The sequence below is a fragment of the Athene cunicularia genome (genome assembly GCF_003259725.1).
Source record: "Athene cunicularia isolate RWA chromosome 1 unlocalized genomic scaffold, athCun1 chr1_part2, whole genome shotgun sequence".
In the NCBI taxonomy this organism is placed as follows: domain Eukaryota; kingdom Metazoa; phylum Chordata; class Aves; order Strigiformes; family Strigidae; genus Athene; species Athene cunicularia.
In genome coordinates this window covers 81,269,945-81,294,117 of record NW_020799092.1, presented here as the reverse complement: position 1 = coordinate 81,294,117, position 24,173 = coordinate 81,269,945, and the positions used below count along the sequence as shown (strand labels likewise).

The following is a 24,173-nucleotide window of genomic DNA, read 5'->3' as shown; positions in this document are numbered from 1 at the left end:
TATTTTAGTGTCTCACACTCAGTCTTCTCTGAAAAAGAAGTGGTTTTTTTTTTTTCTTTTTACCCATGAAAAGTGATTTGATTTAAATTTCTTGATGTGATAATGTGCTGGAAAAGTAGTTTGTGCTTTGGTGGTACCGTCAAGGTGAGCTTCATACCCCCTTGAAAGGATTTAGCTAATTTACACTGAACTGAAGTAGCATCTCGCGTAGGATTTTGCATGGAAAGGTTCACCAATAATTAAAAATGAAAAAAATTTACCTTGAAAACACAAGTAGTATCAGTTGAGGCAAATGGTGCTAATCCCAGTCTCGTATTTCCTGACATATTTCCACATTGGAAATAATCCATAGTTCCGTCTTCCCGTTGCTCTATAGATTCGTTCAAGTGGGGAGTTCTGTTTTTTTCCTTTACAAAGCAGACGTTGCTTTCATACGGCCCAGGAATTTTTACTCTTTTAGCTGATTCCTTGCAATCTGTTGCTGAGATGTAAAATGCCGTCACGGCACGTGCTGGGCTGCAGAAGCTCTTCGGAGGAGCACCTGAGAGCAATATTTCCCTGGCAGCATTTTGCCCATCATGCTGGACAACAGCCACAACTACCGAGGAACAATATTATTTCAAATCAGAGCGGTATTATATCAGATCAGCGGTTGAGGGGAGAATTTTTTTTTCATATTTAGTTAGGATTGGTGTTGAGGTCAATCGACGATGCATCGTCGCTTCCCAGCTTCTTCGGAAGCAAATGTTGAGGTTCTCTGTGGGAATTGTCTTGGGTACCTTGTCAAGGACAAAACTCTTTGGATGATAGCTCCAACCACTAAATAAAAATTTTAAAATTATCGCCCTGCATCAGGTGTGCTCAGTCCCTGGCAGGACAGCATCACAGTGCCCAAACCCCACTGCTACACGAGATCTCTGGGGTTATCGCGGCCTTTTTCCTGCTGCAGGAGGTTCCTGCAAGGTGGGAAGAGACTAGATACAAGGAAGAAGTTTTTTATGAGGGGGGCGAGGCCCTGGCACAGGCTGCCCAGAGAAGCTGTGGCTGCCCCCTCCCTGGAAGGGTTCAAGGCCAGGTTGGACGGGGCTTTGGGCAACCTGGGCTGGGGGAAGGTGGCCCTGAACATGGCAGGGGGTTGGACTAGATGGGCTTTAAGGTCCCTTCCAACCCAAACCATTTGGTGATTCCATGCTTCTAAGAGGATTGGTCTGATGAGGGAAGAGCAGGATGGGTGTTGAGTCTGGACCCTTCCAAGGACGGACTCTCTGCGCTTGCTGCTGGGGGGGACGGCGTGGGGACCAGTGTAATTAAAACCCACTTTGCCATCTAACAAATGCCATCGTTGTTTTAGTTGCTCATTAGTTAATTTTCTTCTAATGAGGTTCTGTTAACGTAATCATCTGACATTGGGGAAAAAGAAAGTGGGGAGGGGGGAGAACCCAAGTTAAAAAGAGCCTAATTAGCAAGTTAATTATAGCGAGCAGGGAAATGTTCTGGTTATATAAATAAGCTATTGTTATGCTTGCACAAGCCAGGCCACATTAAAAAACTGCCACTAACTGTGTAGAGGTCAGGCAAACGCTGTAATTCAATGTAAAACAGAAGTAGGGCTTGTTTGGCGGGACGCCTCATTAAGTCTTGGGGTCCTTTCCTGCCAAAAAAAAAAAAAAGGAGTCTGAAAATCCAAGTGGTTCCCCTTCCCTCCCTCCCTCCTTTCCTCCCTCCCTCCCTCTCCCTCCACCCCGGCGCTGAAACCAGAGCGGGCAGGATCGGGATCGGCGGGGCTGGGAGCTATAAATGGGGGGGCAGCCCCTGCCCCGCGGGACACGGCGCGGAGGGCTCTGGGGGTGCCGTCATGCCCAACAAGAAGAAGTACAACGTGAACGGAGATTCGGGGCTTAAAGCCCAGGTGAGGGCAGTCTTTAGTACCGTAATATCATTATTCTATTTAAAACTACATTTGTTTCTCTCTACCCACGTTTTTTTTTGGTTTGTTTTTTTTTCCCCTCTTTTCCTTGCTGTTCCCCCCAGTCACTTATTTCCGGAGCTGAGTGCATCCCCCTCTGCTTAGAAAAAAATCCCAGTCTCCGTGGGACTTCTCTTCATTTTCTCTCGGGAGCAGGAGGTTTGAAATGATGAAGCATTGAGCCAAACACCTTGCTCTGGGGTTGTTCTTCCGAGTCGATGGGTTGGCAAGCAGGGAGGTTGCCCAGGGAAAACTCAGATGCTGAGGGTTCCATTGCTCAGGGAAGTAGCGTAGAGTGGCTCTTCGTGGTAGAAACCCCAGGTCGAAGTGAGACGCAGCCCATTTGAAATGGAATGAGCACGCACCTGCATTTAGAAGTCATTAACCCCTTGGTACCTCTGGAGGTGCAGTTTTTCAGCTTGAATTGTGTTTTTCCGGCTGGAGGCTGAAAGCCAGCGGCGTTCACGTAGCTGCACAGCGGGTTGGACTCCAAATCCAAGCAGCTGCAGCTCTCAGAGGCTTCACAGCCTCTTCTTTGAGCTTTACCCTGTGCGGAGTTGGCTGTTACCTTCACCACGGAGCCAAATCGCTGTTCTCGTGCCCATCCTTCCAGCTAGGCTGGAACACGGCCTGTCGTTGTGCCCTTCAGTAGGGATTTAAACCGGAGTTTCGGTCTGGGTAGGCAAGGTCTGGTTTTCTCCTTCGGGCTGGATCGAGTGTGCGTTGCTGAGATTTCAACTCGAAAATGAAGACGTGTTGTGGAAACGGGCATATTCCTGCCGGCGCTTTGTTCCCTTCACGTGTCCATGCGATACAGAATCTACCACTGCAGGAGGGTGGATACAATAAATGTCTCGAATAAATCAAATTCCGGCATCTTTTCTCGCCCACTTTCTCTGTTGCTCGAAGGATAAAGCCAAAAGACGTCGGTGAAGTCTCAACGCTCGCTGAACACAGAGCTGAGCCTTGACCTGGCCCCTTCCCGACGTTCTCCTCCCCTGATGCTTCCTTCCACCTCCTGGCAGTCAGTGCCTTGTTCAGCTAAAGCTAAGCCCGGCTTATGGCAGGGTTTAAAGGGTTTAAACCCCTTAAAGGGATTGAGGGCAGGGTGTATTATGAAGTCCAGTTCTAGTTCTACCTCATTTGGTTCATGACTTATTTTGCTTTTCGACATGTACTTGACTATCAGTGTTGGATGTGGAAGTACTTCGAGAGCTCTAAATGCAATTATCGATATTATTGTGTCGTTTGAAAGAGTTGTATTGAAAGTCCTTGAAGAGATGATGTGGGAAAGGAAAATGTTAGTTATAATACGAATTATTCACCCGTTGTTAGACTTCCAGCCTACCTCACTTTGCCGAGAGCATCATTTCACACAAATAACCTGATGCTTTGATGAAGCTGCTCAGCTGTTGAGGGATTTGTTTTAAACGAAAAAAAAAAAGAAAAAAAAGAAAAAAGTCAGTTATTTCAGGCCAACAGCTTCTTAGAAAAGGAATATGAAAACTGGCATATGTGCACAAAGACCCCGTCCCACCGGGATCAGAGGTGTTAATCCGCAGCGCAACTCTTGACTGTAATATGAGTTCGACGTGGATTTTTTTTCTCCTCTGTGTGTTTCCTGATCTGATGTGGTTCTGTTGTTTGGTTTAAGATTAGCAGAAAAATAATAATTAAAAAAAAAAAAGAGCTCACAGGTGCTGCTGCAAATCCTCTCCCAGGTCCTTTCCCTCCTGCCCAGCAGCTTGGGCTGGCTGTCCCAGGGCCAGCTCAGACTTGGGTTCACGGGGGACTCTGAATTAGCCACCTGAGACCCCCATCACCTTTTTCCTTAATTATTGGCCCAAAAATCAGGGTATCAGCCCTGTAGCATCACCAGCCCGTCTCAAGTGCAATGTCAGGTGCCTCTGCTTCAACCACTGAGCTTGAATTTGAGTTCCCAGAACCGGGATCAAATTCCTTCTGGTTAGATGACTTCTTTAAACAAAACGAAGGACTCCAAATACCCTAAGGGTTAGTTAATAGCCTCAATTAATGGCTTTCAGTATTTTGGAGATGTAAATATTTAACCCCGTAGTACCAGACTAAGTCAGTTTATGCTCGTAGCAAAGTCCAAGGATCTTTGCAAGTGGAAGTTGTGTTTCCAGTTTCCCTGAGATCGTGAACATAGTGGGACCGTCAAGGCTTGTCTTACAAAGCGATGAGCATTGGGAGGTAAAATATTTCCTAAAACTATAAACCTGCTCTGAACGCTTAAATATGGCCCGGTAGCCACATATAAAGAGAATTAAAAGGGTTGCGGAGCTGCTGGTGTGGTTTCGAGATGCGCCATGTCCCTTGGGCAAGGCAGGTGGGCTCCGAGCCGTTTTAGTGTCTGTTGAAATGTGTCTGATGCTCGTGAAGCCTTCTGGGGTCGCGAGCTGAAGGTCGGTGCTGCTGCGAGCAGGGAGGTGTTCAGTTCAACCCGAGGTGCCCCTCAGCGGGGCACGGAAGGGATGAGCTGCTGCTGTAAAAACCCACCAAGAATCATCTGTGACAGCAGATGTTTGGTTTATGTGAAAACCTGGATTTGGGGAGTTTATAGTAAGGAAATAGTAAGTAGTGAGTATTTGGCCTTCTGTCTGTTCTTTTAACCAAGGGCAGGAGTAAAACGGAGCTTGGAGAAAAGAGGTTCTTCTATAAAGACCAATGTTAAATGCTGTTTTCTCCTTAAAAGCGCGGAGATAAAAGTGACAGTTCTTTACTTATCCCTTCTGTCCTCCGCATGCTTTGGGAGCAGATCGGCTCTGCTGACTTAAAATAAATCTTTCGGCGTGGCAGTTATCGCTGCCGTACCGCAGGCTCAGCTGCTCGCAGACCCACCGGGGGTCCTGGGGCTTTGCAGATGTGGCCGGAGACTCTGAAATCTTCATTCCTTGGTGATGACTGAAATGGAAACGGGCTTGATTCTTCACCTCGGGTTGAGCTGGTTGTTATTTGTCCTCCACAACAATTCGTTGCCGTGAGATGAGCTCCATTAAAACAGAGGGTAGATGCAGAATGCCACAAAATATTGGTGTAACATCCGCTGCTGGGGCGGTGTTGTGGGTGTTGCTGGTAAATGGTAACTGGTTCCTTCTCTGCAACTTGATTAATTCCTTTGGCCGATCTGCACAGCGCTCCCTTTACGTGCCTTATCCCTCATTTCTTGATTTGTATCACCTCTGAAAAACAATCCTGGTAAATACTTGTGTTGTCCAGGTGTCCGTGCTCCCAACAGTCAGAGCACCTTTGAGTGATGCATCTCATCTCAGACATTCCTTAATATAGAGCGCAGCTGGAAGCAGTATTTGTTACTTGAAGTGGTTTTATTTTTACCTTTTGTATTTCGTACAGCAAATAGGGAACACCTCACACCACAGTAATGTTGTAAGACAGGTCGGTGTCCGCATCAGCTCTGCAAATGTTGGGTGGCCCTAACGGGGCTTCTCTTGCAACGAATAAAAAAAATGAGTTTGCGTGTAACGGGGACAGAAATTTATAATTTGTGTGGTTAAAAGAACAGTGTCAAGGTATTTGAAAGACGAGTGTGTTGATGCTGCGTCTGGTGAAGAGTGTAAATTAAACAAAGTGGGCAGTTCAGCCTATCCAATGAAATAATAGGAATTGCAGTGTAGCCCGTGACTGAGATGGTGTCAGTGTCTGCTCAAGGCTTTGGTTTCTTGGGATTGATCGCCTGTATCAAACCGTTGGGTTTTTACATCTGTCTGAACTATGAATTCCTTTTTAACAGATCCAGTTTGCTGACCAAAAGCAAGAGTTCAACAAGCGCCCGACGAAGATTGGCCGCCGTTCGCTTTCCCGCTCCATCTCGCAGTCCTCGACAGACAGCTACAGCTCAGGTGGGTGCTGCAGCGGCACCAAGAGCCCCCCTGCAGACCCGTGGCTTTGTCCCGGGTTTTGCGCAGGGATCTCCCAGATCTCCTGTGCAGTCGGTAGTGTCGGAGGGAAGGTGTGGAGAGAGGGTTCTTCCTTTTTTTCTCATCTTCATGTATAGTTGGACAGAAAATTAAGTTACTCTGATGCTCTTAACACTTCCGATCCCTCCTTGCAACTCCCATGTGCAGTTGCTGTTGGCTTTCCTACTGTCATCCCCTTCCTCTTTCTTTCAGGCTCAGAAAACCAGTGTTTCCATTGTGTTCGTGCTTGCATGTCATATTCTGGTCCTGTCCTTGAGTAAACCCACATGGGGACAACCTGGGCGAGCCACCACCCCTGCAGTGGCTGCGTTCCCACGCAAAGGGCCTTTAGGAGAAATTAGAGTCACAGAATCACCTGAGTTGGAAAAGCCCTTGAAGATCATCTAGTCCAAGCATTAACCTCCCCCTGACCGTTCCCAACTCCCCCAGATCCCTCAGCGCTGGCTCAGCCCGACTCTTCAACCCCTCCAGGGATCCCGGGGACTCCCTCCTGCCCTGGGCAGCCCATTCCAACGCCCAACAGCCCCTTCTGCACAGAAATCCTTCCTCAGAGCCAGCCTGACCCTGCCCTGGGCAGCTTGAGGCCATTCCCTCGGGGCCTGGCGCTGGCTCCTTGGCTCCAGAGACTCATCCCCCCTCTCTGCCCCCTCCTGGCAGGGAGTTGCCGAGGGCCAGGAGGTCTCCCCTCAGCCTCCTCTTCTCCAGACTGAACCCCCCCAGTTCCCCCAGCCGCTCCCCAGCAGACCTGTGCTCCAGACCCTGCCCCAGCTCCGTTGCCCTTCTCTGGCCACGCTCGAGTCATTCAATGGCCTTTTTGGGGTGAGGGGCCCAACACTGAACCCACTCAGCGAGGGGCGGCCTCACCAGTGCCCAGCCCAGGGCTCAGATCCCTTCCCTGTCCCTGCTGGCCACGCCAGTGCTGACACCAGCCAGGATGCCGTTGCCCTCCTTGGCCCCCTGGGCACACTCTGGCTCCTGCTCAGGCAGGACGTGGATGCCGTGTCCTCTCCAGAGAGGCATCAGTCCAGGCTCCGTTTGCACTTTGTAAGCCACCTGGATTATGTTTGTTACATTATCGTCTCGGGGAGCATGTTTTAAGCTGGCACTAACGTTTAGACTTCTCTAATACAGGTCTGTGATTAATACAGCACTTGTGCAGGTTTTCCAGCTCCATCTGATACCTAATCAGCAGGGTATAATTTATGACTGTCAGTTTTGAAGACTAATAGGCTGATTAGCCTGGCTAATGTCATCATGTTCGCTCCCGATTCAAAGCTGAAAGAACTTGGAGCAACTTTGGGGAATTCCCCTCCACCCCTTGCACTTAGCATCTCCTGCTAAAGCATCAGCAATTGCAATTAATTACTTTGTGAAAGTATTATATTTCCCTCCTAATGAAAGCTGCTAGGCTGGCAGTCAAGAAGGAAGACTTGTGTTCCCAGAGCAGTTGCAGGATGGTGGATAAATCCCATTAGTAGCTCTCGGCGTGGATCTTTGTCATTCTCCTTTTAGGGCTGAGCAGTAGCACAGTCTGAAGAGCCCATTAAGCCCTCCTGGGGTGGGAGAAGCCTGCAGAAGAAGCAGAACGAGGAGCAGAGAGTTGATAATGGAGGGGAAGAATTGTAGAATCATTTAGGTTGGAAAAGACCTTTAAGATCATCGAGTCCGACCATAAGCCAAACACTGCCAAGCCCAGCACTAACCCACGTCCCCAAGTGCCACGTCTACATGTCTTTTAAATACCTCCAGGTTTGGTGGCTCCACCTCTTCCCAGGACAGCCCCTTCCAGCACTTCACAACCCTTTTGGGGAAGAAATTTTTTCTAATATCCGATCTGAACCTTCCCTGGTGCAGCTTGAGGCCATTCCCTCGGGGCCTGGCGCTGGCTCCTTGGCTCCAGAGACTCATCCCCCCTCTCTGCCCCCTCCTGGCAGGGAGTTGCCGAGGGCCAGGAGGTCTCCCCTCAGCCTCCTCTGCTCCAGACTGAACCCCCCCAGTTCCCCCAGCCGCTCCCCAGCAGACCTGTGCTCCAGACCCTGCCCCAGCTCCGTTGCCCTTCTCTGCCCACGTAAGAGGTGTGTGGAGGTCCCCAGGTTTGGAGGTGGTGGGCACCATTGAAGAAGTGAGTGAAACCCAAGCGACTCTTCCTCACGGCGTTGGTGGTGGGAAGGCAGGCGCCCCAGGAGCTCTGCCCATAATGATGGGAGGTGCCGGTGCCATTTTAGTGCCACGGGGTTGTGGAAGCAGCATCTCTGCAAACAGCCGGTGGTTTCTTGCTCTTCTTGCCCATCAAAACTGGAAAAGTTCAGTCAAAATCATCAGCTGGTCTCCAAACTATGTACAGAGTCGTGATGTGGAGCAGCCTGCACTGAGATGCGATGTGCTGTGAACTGGGCTTTGCTGGAAGCAATAATGGGAAAAACGAGGGGGGTGAGGCCCTGGCACAGGCTGCCCAGAGAAGCTGTGGCTGCCCCCTCCCTGGAAGGGTTCAAGGCCAGGTTGGACGGGGCTTTGGGCAACCTGGGCTGGTGGAAGGTGGCCCTGCCCGGGGCAGGGGTGTGGGACTGGATGGGCTTTAAGGTCCCTCCCAACCCAAAGCATCCTGTGATTCTGTTGTTAAAAACCAGCCACAACTGTTGAACTTTGGTTGCTGGAAAGTACGAAGAACAAAAATCCTGACGATCCGTTCTGCTCTGGCTCTTCAAATTAGACATTAGTCTCATCCGTATTCACCAGAAGCCACCAGTTTTCTGTAGCTGTTCCACTTCATTTAAAAGGAGTAATTTTTCTCACCGGGAAAATGACTTGTGTTCTGCACCGTTTGGGGGTGGTTTATCCGCCCAAGCACACGCCATGGTGTTTAACAGCATCGGCTCTGGCAAACCAGGGCAAGGCACCAACCCGACAGCTCAGCTTCAGAGTCGAGGGGGATGTTTCGGCGTTGTGCTGGGCAAACCACTTTACATTTCAGGAACTGTTCTTTCCCTGTCTGCAAAACTCAAATAATGGTTACCTGCCCCAACAAAGATTTTTGGGCATCGGCTGATTTATCTCAGCCCGGCGCGTTGAATACTAAAGCGCTCAGAGTTGTGTATTACACACCCCATACGCGTTCCGTGGGTGCTGAAGTGAGATTAGAACAGTAATATCTTTAATTAAAGGCGATTGACTTGATCCTCATGCTGTTTCATAACTAGCAAAAAGATTGTACAGAAAAGAAACAAGCTTTGTCCTTTTAGCTGGGCTGTAACAGCGCCAGGTTGCCCCTTTTTTGCCCTTAGTGATGCCAGTACTACAGATGTGAGCGGATCCTCATCTAAAATATTAGCAAAGCTAAATTTTGCTGAATTTAGGCTCCGACCCGGTCTTTGCTGGGTTAGGACATGGGCCGCAGGTGTCTCGTTTTCCCCCAATTTTCCCACTGGATAACAGCGCCTGAAACCTGCTGCTATTTTCGTGTGGTTCTCTGAGATAATAAAATTTATATTAAAATGATACGCGGCTCTACGGAATGCCAACCCCAGTTAGGAAGCTTTCATTAATCAACTTTAGGGTGATTTGAGATGATATTTAGGAGATCGTCTGTCCCATCAGTTAACTGGATATTTCTAGATTACAGGTACTTGGAATCTTTTTCTTTCTGTGCTTGCTTTTCATTTTACAGGAAAGCAAGGGCAAAATTTATTATTATATATTAGTACGCTCTTATACTACACTAACAATATTAGTTTAATTACCATGGTGCTGTATGCACTGCTCTATATTATACGTATGTAACAGTAAAGAACCATCTGCATACAAAAATCTGGCTACCATCTAGGTGGGGCTTTTTGTTTAAAAAAATTTCTCTCAGCTCCCAGAACCAAGATCTATGGTTTTAAAGAAACCTCTGCGAAGATTAGTTGTCTTCAAGGAAATAATCCTCCTTTAACTAACTAATTCTTCCTTTGGGAGTCCTTGATACACAAGAGCTTGGTATTATATAAGGTGTTCTTCCGTGATTAAGCCAGGCTCCTGGTCCTTCAAGAGCTGCTGCAGGATTGTGAACACAAATTCAGAAATTTATTGCCATCAGCGTGTTGTTTGCAGGGCCGGACTTGCCTTTCACACCCTGCTGAGGATGGAGCCTTTGCAGAGAAATTTCAGCAATGCATAATTCTCCTCCGTAAGCGGATTAAGACCCGAGCGGGTCTCGGGGAGCCTGGCACACCGACAGCGGCAAGCAATAAGCTTTTTTTCCTTGGGATCATTCAAGCGCTTCATGAAAGCCAGAAGAGAAAGTAATCAGCTTGCTGGGTGCTGCAGGATGGGCAAACCCATGGCCATGCTGGGGGCGAAGGGTTTCACTCCTTGGTTTGGGTTTTGTGGCGTGAAAATGCTCATAGAGCCGTTCAAGTGCTGGATAGAGGGTGGTTAGCCTTTACTCCGGGTTCTTGGAAAGGGCTTTTCGGTGTCAATCTTCACTTGAGGTCACGATGCCTCTGGAAAGCTGCAGCTTTTTGGGAGCACTGGTGGGTGGTGATAAGATCATGGGTTCAACACAGTTCTTCCAGTGACACTGTGTAAGAAACCCTCACCCTTCCCGCTACCTGATTCCTCTGGCACAGAATTGGGGTCGAAAGTTGGGAATCTGTACTGATTGTTGGGTAGAACAACGCCCTTGGGTGTTTGGTGTGGATGGTTCCCTCTTGGAGACTGTGCCTGGGAGAGAAGATCGCTCACGTGCTCAACACATCACTCAACGCCCGTAGCTGTTGAGTTTGACTATGCAATGTTTCCTAGCTAAATATTCAACCAGTTGTTTTCTGGTGTGGAAGGAAGGGAGCTCATCGTCAAGGCAGCAAAGACCTCTCTTTCTCAAAGAACTCTCACAACAGCTCATCATCATATGCGATGCCCTCCCACATGCCCGTCATTCCTGAGCGATGCACAGTATTGGCCGACTTCACCGAGGCTGTCATGGAAGGTGCTGTTCTACGATGGTGGTCCTCTTCTGCTCTAAGAAATAATTTGATGTCAGGTCTTGGGCTCACTTTAGAAGAACCACATGGTCTGGAGAGTAAAGACTTGGAGAAAAACATGAGGGCGCTTTCGTGAGGACCATGTGGATGAGACTTTTGAGTTGGGTCCCAAGGTGTGGCTCCTGCCAGAGACGAGGAGGAGGACATGGTGGTGGTGAGGAGCTCAGCTGGGTGAAGGGGCTCGTTCCAGGTGTGTTATCTCCAGAAAGGAAAGAAGAGTGATGCTTTCTAGTCCATCTCTAAGCCTTATGTCTTGCTTTGACTGCTGATGCCAGTCCTAGAAGATGAAAGAGGTCCGGTCTCCCACATAGGGGCCTGTTCCAGAGGAAAACACGGCACGAATGGTCTTTTCACCTGATCAGGATAAAATGGAAACAGAAGTGGTGGCTAATTCTTCTCATCTTGAATCAAAAACGAACCCTACATGTGATTTTAGTAATCCAAGGGAGTGGGAAGGGGGATTTCTAACTCCGTGAAGGGCTCTTTGGTAAATCTCCCTGTGTCATCTGCCATAAACTAGTTGCCTGTCCCAAAGTTTGGAGAACACTGATAGGAAAGGGAGACAGTTATTGACAGCAGCTGTAATTCTGCGTTCACATGCACGTCCCTGCCCGTTATCATCTGAAACAAGAAGTGTGATCTGATTCTGCCGTAGGTTTGTGTCCCCTCTAGGCGCCTTACTACAGAGAGAAGTGCTGCCATCTTTCTTCCTCTTATCGAAAGAGCAAGAGGGAGGGGGGGTTAAAAAAAAAATCCAGAAAACCAGAAGATGAAATATGTGTCCAATTGTTGGTCATTTTTAATAGAAAAGAAAGGGAGAATCCAGGGGCTGGATTGAGCTGTCTGTAAATGTACAGAGGTGTTGGTTGGGAGGAACCACCAAGGTCATCTCGCCCCCCTGCCCGCTCAGAGCACGACATCGCCTGCACAGAGCGAGGTGAGCCGTGGTGCTCGAACCAAGTCCCTAAGTCCTCCAAGGATGGCTCCATGTCCCAGTGGAGAGCGGTGACGAGTGGTGTCCTCAGGGGTCGGGGTTGGGACCGGCGCTGTTGAACGTCTTTGCTGGGGACATGGACAGTGAGATCGAGGCACCCTCAGCGAGTCCCCTGATGGCACCGAGCTGTGTGCTGTGGTGACACGCTGAGGGAAGGATCCATCCAGAGGGACCTGGACAGGCTGGAGAGGGGGGACGGGCAAACCTCAGGGAGTTCAACAAGGCCAAGGGCAAGGTCCTGCCCAGGGGTCGGGGCAATCCCCAGCACAAACTCAGGCTGGGCGAGGAGGGGATGGAGAGCAGCCCCCAGGAGAAGGACTTGGGGGGTTGGGGGGTGGAAAACTGCCTGTGAGCCACCAATGTGTGCTGGCAGCCCAGAAAGGCCCCGTGTGCTGGGCTGCACCCAGAGCAGGGTGGGGAAAGACTCTTGATCAGGGGGGAGGGATAGGATGAAGGGGAACGGGGTTAAATGGACAGAGGGGAGATTTAGATGAGACCTAAGGCAGAAATTGTTCCCTGTGAGGGGGGTGAGGCCCTGGCACAGGCTGCCCAGAGAAGCTGTGGCTGTCCCCTCCCTGGAAGGGTTCAAGGCCAGGCTGGACGGGGCTTTGGGCAACCTGGGCTGGTGGAAGGTGGCCCTGCCCGGGGCAGGGGGTTGGAACTAGGTCAATCTTTAAGGTCCCTCTCAACCCAAACCATCCTGTGACTCTGAGATGGTGAAGAGCTGTCACCTCCTCTCCTGGTAACCTGTGCCAGTGTTGCATTTTCCTCCCAGTGCAGAAGTTTCTTCCCACCATCCCGGGTGAGCCTCCCAAGCAGCAGGTTGTGGCCACTGCCCTTATTGAGGAATGCTGAAACTGGGGAAATCCAAGCACTGGGAATGCCACCATCACTGAATCGTTCACTAGCAGCCTTCTCCACGCCACTGTTCAAATGAAATAGGGTCTTGTATCTACCCTGTCTTAAATTACAACTCCTAACGCTTTGGGAGTACTCAAAGTATTAATAGGCACTTTTGTTGTCTACCTCAGAGCTGTAGAGGCTTAAATCCTGTGAGGAGCCAGGGAAGGAGCTGGGAGTGTTGAGTGTGAGGAGGAGGAGGCTGAGGGGAGCCCTCATCCCTCTCTGCAGCTCCTGACAGGACATTGCAGAGAGGCTGGGGCTGGGCTCTGCTCCCAGGGGATCAGGGACAGGACAAGAGGGAACGGCTGGAAACTGCCCCAGGGGAGGGTCAGGCTGGGCAGGAGGAGAAAATGTTTCCCAGCAAGAGTGGTGCGAGAGTGGAACAGGCTGCCCAGGGAGGGGGGAGTCCCCATCCCTGGGGGGGTTTCAGGGCCGTTGGGATGAGCTGTGGGGGATGTGGGGTAGGGGAGAACTTTGTAGAGTCGGGCTGAGGGTTGGACTCGGTGATCCCGGGGGGCTTTTCCAGCCTGAAGGATTCTAATATTTGGGAAGAGCGATGGGAGAAGGCCACAGGGGAGCTGCAGAGCATAAGATGAGCCTGTGGGGGACACGGGCAGTGCTCGAGCTAATCCCCTCCGGTGTGGTGGTGCAGTAGAGGTAGGTAAGGGTGAGGGGGTCGCTGCAGGTAAGAGCTGACTGTGGGGAAATCAGTGGTCGTTGTCAGGAGGAGAGGAGGTCCCAGCTGAGGATGGAAGGAGTTGGCACGTGCCTGTGGAGAAGCACATCCAGCAGGTATCTGCGCCCTGCCACTGCAGGTGGTTTGGCTTTAGGGAACATTTTTGTTCTGTCTCTGACCTCCTTTTCTTCCTCCAGCTGCCTCCTACACAGACAGCTCTGATGATGAGACCTCCCCCCGAGACAAGCAGCAGAAGAACTCCAAAGGCAGCAGTGATTTCTGCGTGAAAAACATAAAGCAGGCAGAATTTGGGCGCCGGGAGATTGAAATTGCTGAACAAGGTAAATGGGGCACGTTCTTCAAGCTCCACATTGTGCTCTGCTGTCTTGTGGGGTTCTTCCTTCCCCTGAATCCTCTTCTTGTGAGGGTCAGTATATTGGTGATTTCCTGACACCGTTCCCATTAAAGATGGGAAAACTTTTCTGGGATGTTGTGGGGTGGAAAGGAGTTAGAGGGTTACATGCCGTGTAGCTCCAACCAACCAACTGCTGAAGAACTACTCTGTGGTCAAATCCATTTTGTTAAAATCGGTAGAAAGGGTGAAATTAATCAAATAAATTAGACAATTTTGCATGCTTGTCTCCAAAAATCTATAGCAAAGGCCGTGCAGCCTTCAGGTAGCTGGAGGGAACTTGGAGAGGCTCCTCAGAGCAGCAAGTCCCGAGCCCTCCTCAGTCCGGAGCAGATTTTCTCTACCCTCACTTGAGCATTCACAGGTAAAAATTTGAAAATGTGATGATGCTCCATCTGTAGGGAAAAACCACAGAGGGCTGTTGGGTCCCTTTCAGCTGTGCCGTGACTTACTGGATGCTGCTCTCAAGGCTTTAGCTCGTTCTGAAGCTTGCCCCAGGTGCAGGAATTGATAGGAATACCGGATAGCAGGGCAAGAAGCGATGCCGGCTGCTTTTTCTGTGCTCATCCCTCTTTCCATCACGTTGATGGATCTGCGGTTTGTTATTTTGCCTTTCAGAAATGCCTGCGCTGATGGCTTTGAGGAAGAGAGCTCAGGGAGAGAAGCCACTGGCTGGGGCCAAGATCGTGGGCTGCACGCACATTACGGCGCAGACGGCTGTGAGACCCCCTCCACAAACTCCAGACAGGGATTTTCCCCTGCTCACCCCCTAAAACACACCCCAAGCACTTAATGTAGAGATGGGAGTCTCTAAGTCCAGCCCCAAGTAAAAAGAGAACGGTGGATTTTGTGAACGTTTCTAAGATAAACAGAGCCTGTGCTTAAGGATGATGCGACACACGCGTTCACGAGGCATTGCTTGAGTAGCGAGAGCCGAGGGAACTGAAGTACCTGTGTCCTGTAAGCAGGGAGAAGTGGTCACTCGTCACTTAACGCGATTCAAGAGCTGTGGCTTCTCCTCCAATCACGGGACGGGAGTGCTTTCTCCTGACTAGATTTGGGCCTTTGCTGAGTGAAATCTGCATATATACATATTTATATACGCCCACGCACACATATATGCTGCATATAAAATACACTTTGAAGTTCTTTCGTACTTCATCCATTTAAAATTGTAGGGAAAAAAAAAAAAAGCAATCACAAAATTTACTCTCTGTGCAACTCTCTAAGGACCCTGGTGCTGTTTAAACCCAACTTCAGGCGCCCCCCAGAAGCTTCCCCACAAATAGTGAATGAAAATCCCGGTTGTGTATCGCTCTTTGCGTCGTATATTGCTCTTTGTGTTGGTCTTTCTGATTTTTTGTTTGTTTGTTTGTTTTTTCTTTAAATCCAGGTCCTAATGGAGACTCTGGGTGCGTTGGGTGCTCAGTGCCGATGGGCTGCGTGCAACATCTACTCTACTCTCAATGAAGTGGCTGCTGCCCTTGCTGAGAGCGGTAGGAAACTTCGCCCTCTTTGTTTTTTTCTGGTTTTAAAAAGTTTTCTTACTGCCCCATCGTATTTAGCTCATTTACCATCTCTTACGGGTTGTTTTTTTTTTTCCCTTCATTCTCTTCGATTTCAAATAAACCTATAGGAGGTAAACAGCACAACATCAATCCCTTCCACTGCTCTGAAAATCCTGGAATAGTTTTTCTCTGGAGTGTAAAAACCCGTAGTACGAAACGATGGTGATGCACATTAGTAGCTGAGTGGGCTGTGTAAACCTGAAAATTATTTTGCTAAAAGAAACTAAGCTAAATTTGATTTCGGTTCTATAAATTTGAGTCATAACTTTGGCTAAAAGGGGTGAAAGGGAGGATTTGGGGGGGGACATAACTCACAAAACAGAAGCTGTCCGTGTTGCTGCTCAACTGGGAGGTGCCTTAATTCAAATCCTGTTTTTCCTGGGTAAGGATTTTACCGTGAGAGCTGCGAGACCCAGAAGGAGCCAAACTCACTGACTTGCCTGTTACCCAGTCTTGCTCATTGAAGCTTAATAATAATTGCTTATAAATCAGAATATATTCAAATTTGGTGGCTAACGTGCCTGGCAGGAAGGTAGGACATCTAGCTTGCAGCAAAAGCTCAATTTTGCCAATAAATGTTATCGTTGAGAGCGTGCTGCCCTCTCATCTGGTGGCTTTTTCTTGGTGGAGAGGAAGAAATGAGGCTAAAACTCACTCCTGTCTGCTGCCTTCGGTGTGTGTCTTCAATGTTTGTCTCTGAAGCTTCTTCTAGGAGGTAGATGTTGAAAGATTAGACCGCGGGCAAGCCCGCAGTGGTGCCGGGCGCCCGGTGGATCACGCGTGGACGTAGGGAGAGCCGATCCCCGAGGGGTTCGCTGAGGGATTTCTGTGTTAGCACCCGTCTCCCTCTCTCTGTGCCAGGGTTCCCCGTCTTCGCCTGGAAGGGAGAATCTGAAGACGACTTCTGGTGGTGCATCGATCGCTGCGTCAACGTCGAAGGGTGGCAGCCCAACATGGTGAGCCGGGGCCGACCGTAACGTGCTGGGCGTGTGTTGGAGCGTGGGTAGCTCTCCTCTGAGGAGAAGGAGGAGAGTTTAGTGCTGGACTTTGTTTTCCTCCTGAATTTAGACCGACCTTAGCAGTTAAGCCTTGGTGCTAACACAGCGTTGACCTGCAGAGGGCTTTAGAATTGACTACACAGTGAGGGAAATGAACTTCTCTCAGTCTCACAGGTGTGAAGTCAGGGAGAAGGTGGGTTAAACAACTTCCACATGGGGATCCTGCCTCCCGAGCAAGGTTTTTGTGAAAGTAATTTTTAAATAAGCGTAGCTGTGTGAATGCAAAATTTATTGGGTGCCTAGTTGGCTTCCAGGGTAGCTTGCTCCAGTTTAAACCAAACTCATTTAATCTAGCCAGTAAAAAATGACTCAAAACCAGCCTGTTCTGAAAAGAGATTGCATCCATTTTGCCACAGTCGATTAAATTCCCACCTCTGGTTGATGTGATTTTCCCTATCTACGCAAGGCTTCTGTTTCAGAACAAAAATTACATTTTTAGGTGATTTACTACGCTTTAAACCTGCTCTTGCTGTACGCACGCGGAACCTTGGGTAGCCCAACTCCATACTTGGCTGCTTTATTCTGCCCTTGTTTCTAGGGAAAACCGAGAACCCTAAACTAGGTGAGCGGAATAATTTGCAGCTGTCAGATGTGCTGTTTTCATCCTGCTTCCCGACAGGTTTTGAGCCCTGGAGCTTATGATCTAAATTAGATGCAAAGTAACGGAGGGTGGAAGGTAGGCGTGTATCTGTATTGTTTGTTTGCCGATATCAGCGTGTTTGAGGTGGGGTTTTTTGTCCCTTCCAGTCTACACCTGCTCACCTCCTTGCTGTCACCTTTAAAAAAGAATCATGAATGTCAAAAAAATCCACCCCCAAGCTACGAATCTGAGTCTAGACACGACAGCGGCTTTCTTCTTCTTTTTGAGGAATAATTTCCCATCAAAAATGTCAGTAATTGAAGAAATCGGCGTTCCAGAATATGCATATTATTCTTTCCCGGGATTTCTTCAGATCTCTCGATTCAGCGATGTGTCTCCAACCATCAGTGTGTTTACAGACCTGCTTCTGGAGCACAGAAATACTTGCCGGGGAGCCCCAAACACCTTGGATCTACCAATTCCCAAAGATTTGTGCACCGGATTTGGAAGGTTCGTTGTTTTAGAGATAAGAAATAGGACGCTGGACACTGGGTGAAGAACGGGATTGGAAAGGATCTTCTTTGAATGATTATTTCAGAAGAACTGGAAAACTCGGCCACAGGAGCGAGGTGAAATTTGCCTCTCCAGTCCGTCCAGCCTCAGGGCTGGAGTGAGATGGAGCTACTCTTCTCCCTGTGCTGGTGGCAACTTTTTAGAACATGCGTTGTATTTTTTTCTCTCCTGTTGAGACTGAGAATTTTTCCTCATATCCTGAATCAAGGAGATGCGTCCCCAGGTTGTAGGACTGAGCCAGAGCTGCTGCTCCTGGCAGCCCATGACCTCTGTAGAAACCCAAATCTATTCATATAATCACACAAGGGTTTGGGTTGGAAGGGACCTTAAAGATCACCCAGTTCCAACCCCCCTGCCACAGGCAGGGCCACCTTCCACTTCAGATTTCAAATGTTTTGGAAAAATGAAACATTCATTTTAATTTTTGAAGAAAAAACAAATGATCTTGACAAAATTTAAAATGTGTGGCAGATATTTCAGGAAAGGAGGAGTATTTTATCGATCACCTGAGTTCTTTGAAGAGCTCGTTCCTTAACAAGAATCCCCAAATTCAAGGGTTTCACAGAATCACAGGATGGTTTGGGTTGAAAGGACCTTAAAGCCCATCCAGTGCCACCCCCTGCCCCGGGCAGGGCCACCTTCCCCCAGCCCAGGTTGCCCAAAGCCAACCTGGCCTTGAACCCTGCCAGGGAGGGGGCAGCCACAGCTTCTCTGGGCAGCCTGTGCCAGGGCCTCACCCCCCTCACAGGGAAGAAATGTCTCTTGTCTTCTCTGCCCATCAGCAAAACACCAACGATACCTTTCAGCAGCGTTGATGATTATTAAGGACCGTAGGGGGCTTTGAAGACGTTCCGTGCAGCCCTACATGCCACGGTGTGATCTGATGGGAAATTCTCTCTGTGAAAAGTGATTTGGTAACGTGCCCAGCAAGAAATAATCCATTTGGATTCTTAACGTGTGGAGTAATTCAGAGCATAAGTATCCAACTCATTGGTCCATCCAACTTGTTGATCCCAGATGAAAGTAGCATGGAAAAGCATCTCCGTTTCCAGGCTTCTACATCTTGAAGCTCAATAAAGAGAAGTGCAATCTCGATTTCTACTTAAGAGAAAGCAAAAGGGGTCGAAGTAGTTCAGCAGCTTGCTGTAAGCCACGCTGACAATATCAGGGCTTGAAATTCTCCCCAGGAGTCCTGCTCCGAAGTGCTTCACTGGCCCTCGCCAGTCCGGTGTCCAGGTAGGCACCGCAAGGCCTGGTGGAGCTGATTGTGCAAATAAAATGTCCAAAAATCTGAATATTCAGTGTCAGGGCTTCTGTGTGGCGCTGCTCCCTGGGAACAGGTACCCACAAATACTGAGAGTCTACAAAAAAAAAAAAAACAAACCCACCTTGGGTTTTCTGATGGGAGTAACAGACCTTCAGAGGAGTGCTCTGTCTGCACAGGAATGGCTCAGAGGAGGGTTGGGGTTTTTTTTCTGAAAAACACTAAAGTCTGGGAGTTTGGTTTCCTTTGCAGCATAAACTGATGCAGGACCACGCTGCCGCTGGGGGATTTTGACGCCGCCTCCGACCGTGCCTTCCTGCCATCTCCTTGTGTTTTCGCCAGTCATATTCTGTCGGGAGTTATTTTCAACCATGTTGCTGAGCTAATCCTAGCTAATTTTAATCAGCTTGGTTTTGGCATGATCAACCGCATAGTGTCGGCTCTTGCCCCGACAGAGTTTGGAAGGGGAACAGGGTGAAACGTTTGTTGGCAGCAGGGTCTTAGATGGGTTTAAAAAGGTTGTAAAACGCCACCCTGAGACACCAGTTTCTTTCATGAAAGAGATTTTCTGCTGGAGAAAACGTGAAATGGAAGGAGTGAGGGAGTGAGAAGCCACAGACCTTCTGTGCAGGCAGCAATGCGAAATTGCTGACTTGGAGAGAAAAGCACTGAGAGAGAGAAACATCTACCAAGTGGATGTGGATGCACCAAATCAGTCAAAAATCATCAAAATTCCGGGTGAGTACTGCTGAGGAGGAGCAGGATTATCTCCTGGTGCTCAGGTCAGAGGATGGTCCCGTCTCCAAAGAGAGGAAAGTCCCCGCAGGCCTGGCGTGATGGGAAGATGTTTTTTACAACCCCAGCACGCTCTGCTCCGATCTGGAAGTGCCGAAATCAAGAGGGAGGTTGATGAAGTGCAGCCGGGAGCCTTGGTTTGCAGATCGTGCCTCTCAGTGGGCGTCAGGCAGCGGCGCCGAGAGGCAGAGCAGGGCTCGCGTCCCTAACGGCTCCTCTTCTGTACGAAAAATCCTTTGCTTGTCAAATAAAGGCTTTTTTCCCCCGACGGAAAGAAAAAAAAATCTGCCTGGAAAGAATTCAAATAAAGGCAGATAACCTGTGTAAAGGTGAAAAAACTGCAGCAACGTGGGGCACATACCCTGGGTTTTGCTGTTGGCTGTTTGGGGCGACCTTCCACCAAGATCTTGTCCCTCCGCTGACTTGGTTTGGGGTCTGTTGCATTTCCCGCCCTCCGAGGAAAGAGGAGACCGCCAACCCCCCGAATTCTCTCTCAGAAAGAAGATTACGTGCCCTATTAAATGGGGATTAAGGAAATGAAGACGTCCTGGGAGCCAGGCTGCTGAGTTCCTCCCTGGGCTGGCCCAGGAGAGCTGCTCAGCCCGATTTAACCCTTCCCTGTCCCCGCTTCCCGCCCCAGAACGCGCGAGGTGGATCTGGGGGTCCCTGGGGACTCGGGAGTTGGGTCTACGTGGGAGACGTGTGCTGGGCTCTGACATTTGTGGAGGAGCAGCTGCTACCCGCAGCCCTCACCGTCAGTGAAAACCCTGCAACTTAGAGAGAAAAAGGTTGTAGTAGCACGTAGCATTTCCAAGTAACTCTTGGCCCGCGGACGTCAGGGCGGTGGCTCGGTGAAGCCACCGCGCGGTGTCATGACAAAGCTCAGGAACGTCATCCTTGGGCCCACAATGGGGCTTTTTCTGCTGCAGGAACGTGGTGAGAGTGTTAATTTTTCCTGGGTGGCTGTAGGCACCGAGCTTCACCGCCAGCCAGCGAGCAGGGATGCTTCTGCCCAGGTTTGACGTTTGCTTTTGAGGCCACCAGTATGCCACACTAGTAGGTCACCAAGGGCTGGCTTGGCAGCCAGGAGTTGGTGTAGGGAACATGCAGGGAGGAAGAGGAGGAGGAGGAGGAGGAGGAGGATGCAGTCAGAGATCTTTGACATTGCTGTAGGGAATATGCAAAGTTGATAGTGACGACGCGGTCCAAAGTCTTTGATGTTGGTGTAGGGATTATGCAGAGAGGATGATCATGATGACAGCGAACGTGCAAAGAGGATGATGATGATGATGATTCAGTCAGAGCTCTTGAGCATTGGCATAGGGAACGTGCAAAGAGGAGGAGGAGGAGGAGGAGGATAACAATACAGGGCAATGTTCTTTCAGCCGGCCCAGCTAGCACAGGCCCTTGGCACTTCACCCACCGCTCGGTGAAATCTGCTCCCTGCTTTTCCTTAATTCTAACGGGGGTTGACACGCTTCCCACCTTCCTCAGGCACCACTTGGGCCCCCTGAGGCCACCTGGGTGGCAGGAGGACTCGGCAAAACGCAAGTGTTCGGGGTTTTTTTCTTTTGTCTCTTCTCTTCTTTCCCAGACGCCTCATTACGGTACCCATGTGGGTCCCTCTTTGAAGCTTTTAGAGCTCAGCACCCTCCTTGGAGTGTTGAGATCCAGCAGGGGATGACCCAAAGTGGTTGGGACTGGGGCCACGCTCATTACGAGGTGTGTAGGACACAAACGAGACTCCTAATGAACTCCATGGGCTGTCACTTAGCAGCGAGATTTTCTGTAATTATCAGAGGCTCTGTACTTAGGGAGAAAATAAGCCTTGGCTTAAAGTCTTTGATTATCCCGGCGACACTATAGCACGTCGCAAAAATACCCGAATAACATCAATCCGTGGAAGGTGTAGCTGGGTGTATGTGTTAGACTTTTAGCAGCTACAACCTTCACGTCCAAGGCCATCGCCAGGCGCGTTCCCATGCGCTGGAAAGCACACGTGCGTGTTCTCACTAGCAGGGAACAGACAAGCTCCCAGACAGCACTTTTCACTGCAATTTTTAGGTTTTTGCAGCCGGATGGTTTTCACGTCTGTCCTTTCCAAGGCGCTTTTTCAAAGGGCACCTTTACTTGCTCATCTTTAATGTTTTTGTTAAAGCAGTAGGTCTCTGGCTTTCTCTGCCGCCCTGAAGTGTGTCAGGAGGAGGAAATGGGCAGCTCGGGAGACTCGTGGTCTGATAAAGGACAGTTTTGTGCTTCTGAGACAGGTTCTCAGCCAGGTGAAACGGGCAGAGACCCAAAGCTGCTGTCTCAAAGAGGTTTGGGATTTTTAACACGCAGTGGTTTATGATGTGGTTACGTTATGACTGGCATTAGTAGCTCTGCGCCCTCCTCCTCCATCTTCCTCCATCCTCTTCCTTCTCCATCTTCCTTCTCCTCCGTCCTCCTCCTCCTCCATCTTCCTCCATCCTCTTCCTTCTCCATCCTCCATCACCATCCTCTATTCTCCTCCTTCATCATCATCCTCCTCCATCTTTCTCCTTTTCCATCCTCCTCCATCCTTCTCCTCCTCCATCCTCTTCCTTCTCCATCCTTCTCCATCCTCCTCCTCCTCCTCCATCCTCCTCCATTAGCAGTCAGACCAGAAAAGCTGATGTCTCAGTACAGTTCAGAGGCTTTTCCATCTGTGCTTGTGGGAGATGAGGAGAAAGGAGCTCCCACAGCAATTTTCCACGTTTCCTCTGGTCTCACTATGAACACCAAGGTCCGCCACGTTCGCCTGACCCGCTACCTTTGCAGCACGGTGTCGGTGAAGCAGCGCTCCCCCTCTGACTACCAAGCAGCACAGTCTCACCCAAGCTGTCACGATGTGGTGTCGGAGGTGCCAAAACATGGACTCGGTTAGGAGTGATTTGAGCTTGTGACTTATCCCTTGTACCTTTTTGGGGTCAGCAGGCCTTACTGCATCTTCAGAGCGGTGACTGTGTGGTTGTTTTTATTGCAGATCTTGGATGACGGAGGAGATCTCACTCATTGGATTTACAAGAAATATCCCAACATGTTTAAGAAGATCAAGGGGATAGTAGAGGAAAGCGTGACTGGTGTCCACAGGTAACGGGTCTGTAACAGGCTGGTCCGTGAGCACGGAAAGGTTTGGACCAAAAAAGCATCTTCTGCCTCAGGGGACTGGTAGCAAAAGATCCCCAAGCTGTAAGATGCCACAGACTTGGCTGAATATTGAACCTCCTAATATATGGTCTGTGGGTTTTCTTCAGCTTAGGCTTGGCTTTTCCATAAGAGCTGTTTTAAATCTCTCATATAGTGAAAGCAATAGACTTGGAACCACTGCTCTGAATTTCAGACGAGGAGCAGAAGCACCTGCTGACCATTGCACAGGTGGAAAAACTACACAAGGTGTTGTGTTTCCGCCTGGGAAATAGGGGCAATGGTTGTCTGACCTCATTTTGCAGATAAAAAAAGAAAGAGCTGGGCTTTGGAGAAAGACACAAGCGTAGTCTTAAATGAAATCTGTGGGAAGAAGTGAGATTTGGGAAGAGAAAATTAGTCTCTAGTTGGAGCGGGAGTCCAGAAAGGAAGAATCACGGAGACGCAGGAGTATGACTGAGTGACATCTGTCAGTCGGAATTGTGACAGAGAAGGGGCTCCCAGGGTTAGGTGTCAGCGTTGCTCTTCCAGTGGCGTAAATCATAGCACGGGTGACAGAAAATAGGGGACTGAGGAGAAGAGCAGGAGGCTCTGCTCTTTTCTATATTCCTGCAGGGAGAAAGGCTTGGCTGCAGCTCTGGGAGCTGCCTGGGAGTTTGGCCAGAGGTGGGGGCAGCCCTGAACTGCTGGGGTTTAACCCCAACTTAAGGCTGACATAGGGGTGATTCCCCCAGCCCTTCCCAAAGGGGGGTGAGTTTCCCTTTAAGCTTCCCCCCAGGGTGGGGCCTTGCAGACAGAGCCATCAGGTAAAGAGCCCCAGGTGTCTGCATTGAGTAACCCAAGGTCAGGTGTCCACTGAGGGATAACAGCGGGGACCCCTGGCAGGAGGGGCAGGGTCTGTGTGTGAGGTGGGTGCCCTGTGCAGAGTTCCCTGTTGGGGAAGGACCTCCCGCCTCCCTGGGACTGGGCTCCAGGCAGGTCTGGCTTTTGTAAACATGGGATCTGTGGAGATTCAGTGTGTGGCTTCCTTGGTCTTTTATGCTAGGCCTAATAATTGACAAAACAAGCTCTCAGGACAGAGAAATTAAATGTTTGAAACGAGGAAGCGACCGATTCAGGTTTGCAGCCAGTGGGGTCAAGCAAAGGACCTGGTAATATTTTTAGCATCTAGAATCGTTCCTGATACGGACAGATGAGATGTGCAAAACCCAGAGCAATGTTTAAAACTGTTCCCCATGT

The 24,173-nt window shown here is 49.6% G+C and overlaps 1 protein-coding gene across 1 annotated transcript in view; it reads left to right on the top strand.

Annotated features, from left to right (window-relative positions):
• The first annotated feature begins 1,752 nt into the window (after positions 1-1,752).
• Positions 1,753-24,173, top strand: part of AHCYL2 (adenosylhomocysteinase like 2) — a 28,492-nt gene continuing 6,071 nt past the window's right edge. Inside the window, exons 1-7 of the mRNA XM_026868036.1 lie at positions 1,753-1,909; positions 5,739-5,847; positions 13,717-13,860; positions 14,550-14,650; positions 15,325-15,427; positions 16,361-16,455; positions 22,774-22,880. Coding sequence (XP_026723837.1) covers positions 1,856-1,909; positions 5,739-5,847; positions 13,717-13,860; positions 14,550-14,650; positions 15,325-15,427; positions 16,361-16,455; positions 22,774-22,880 — 713 coding nt within the window. The 5' untranslated portion in view covers positions 1,753-1,855. The remainder of the gene's footprint in view (positions 1,910-5,738; positions 5,848-13,716; positions 13,861-14,549; positions 14,651-15,324; positions 15,428-16,360; positions 16,456-22,773; positions 22,881-24,173) is intronic.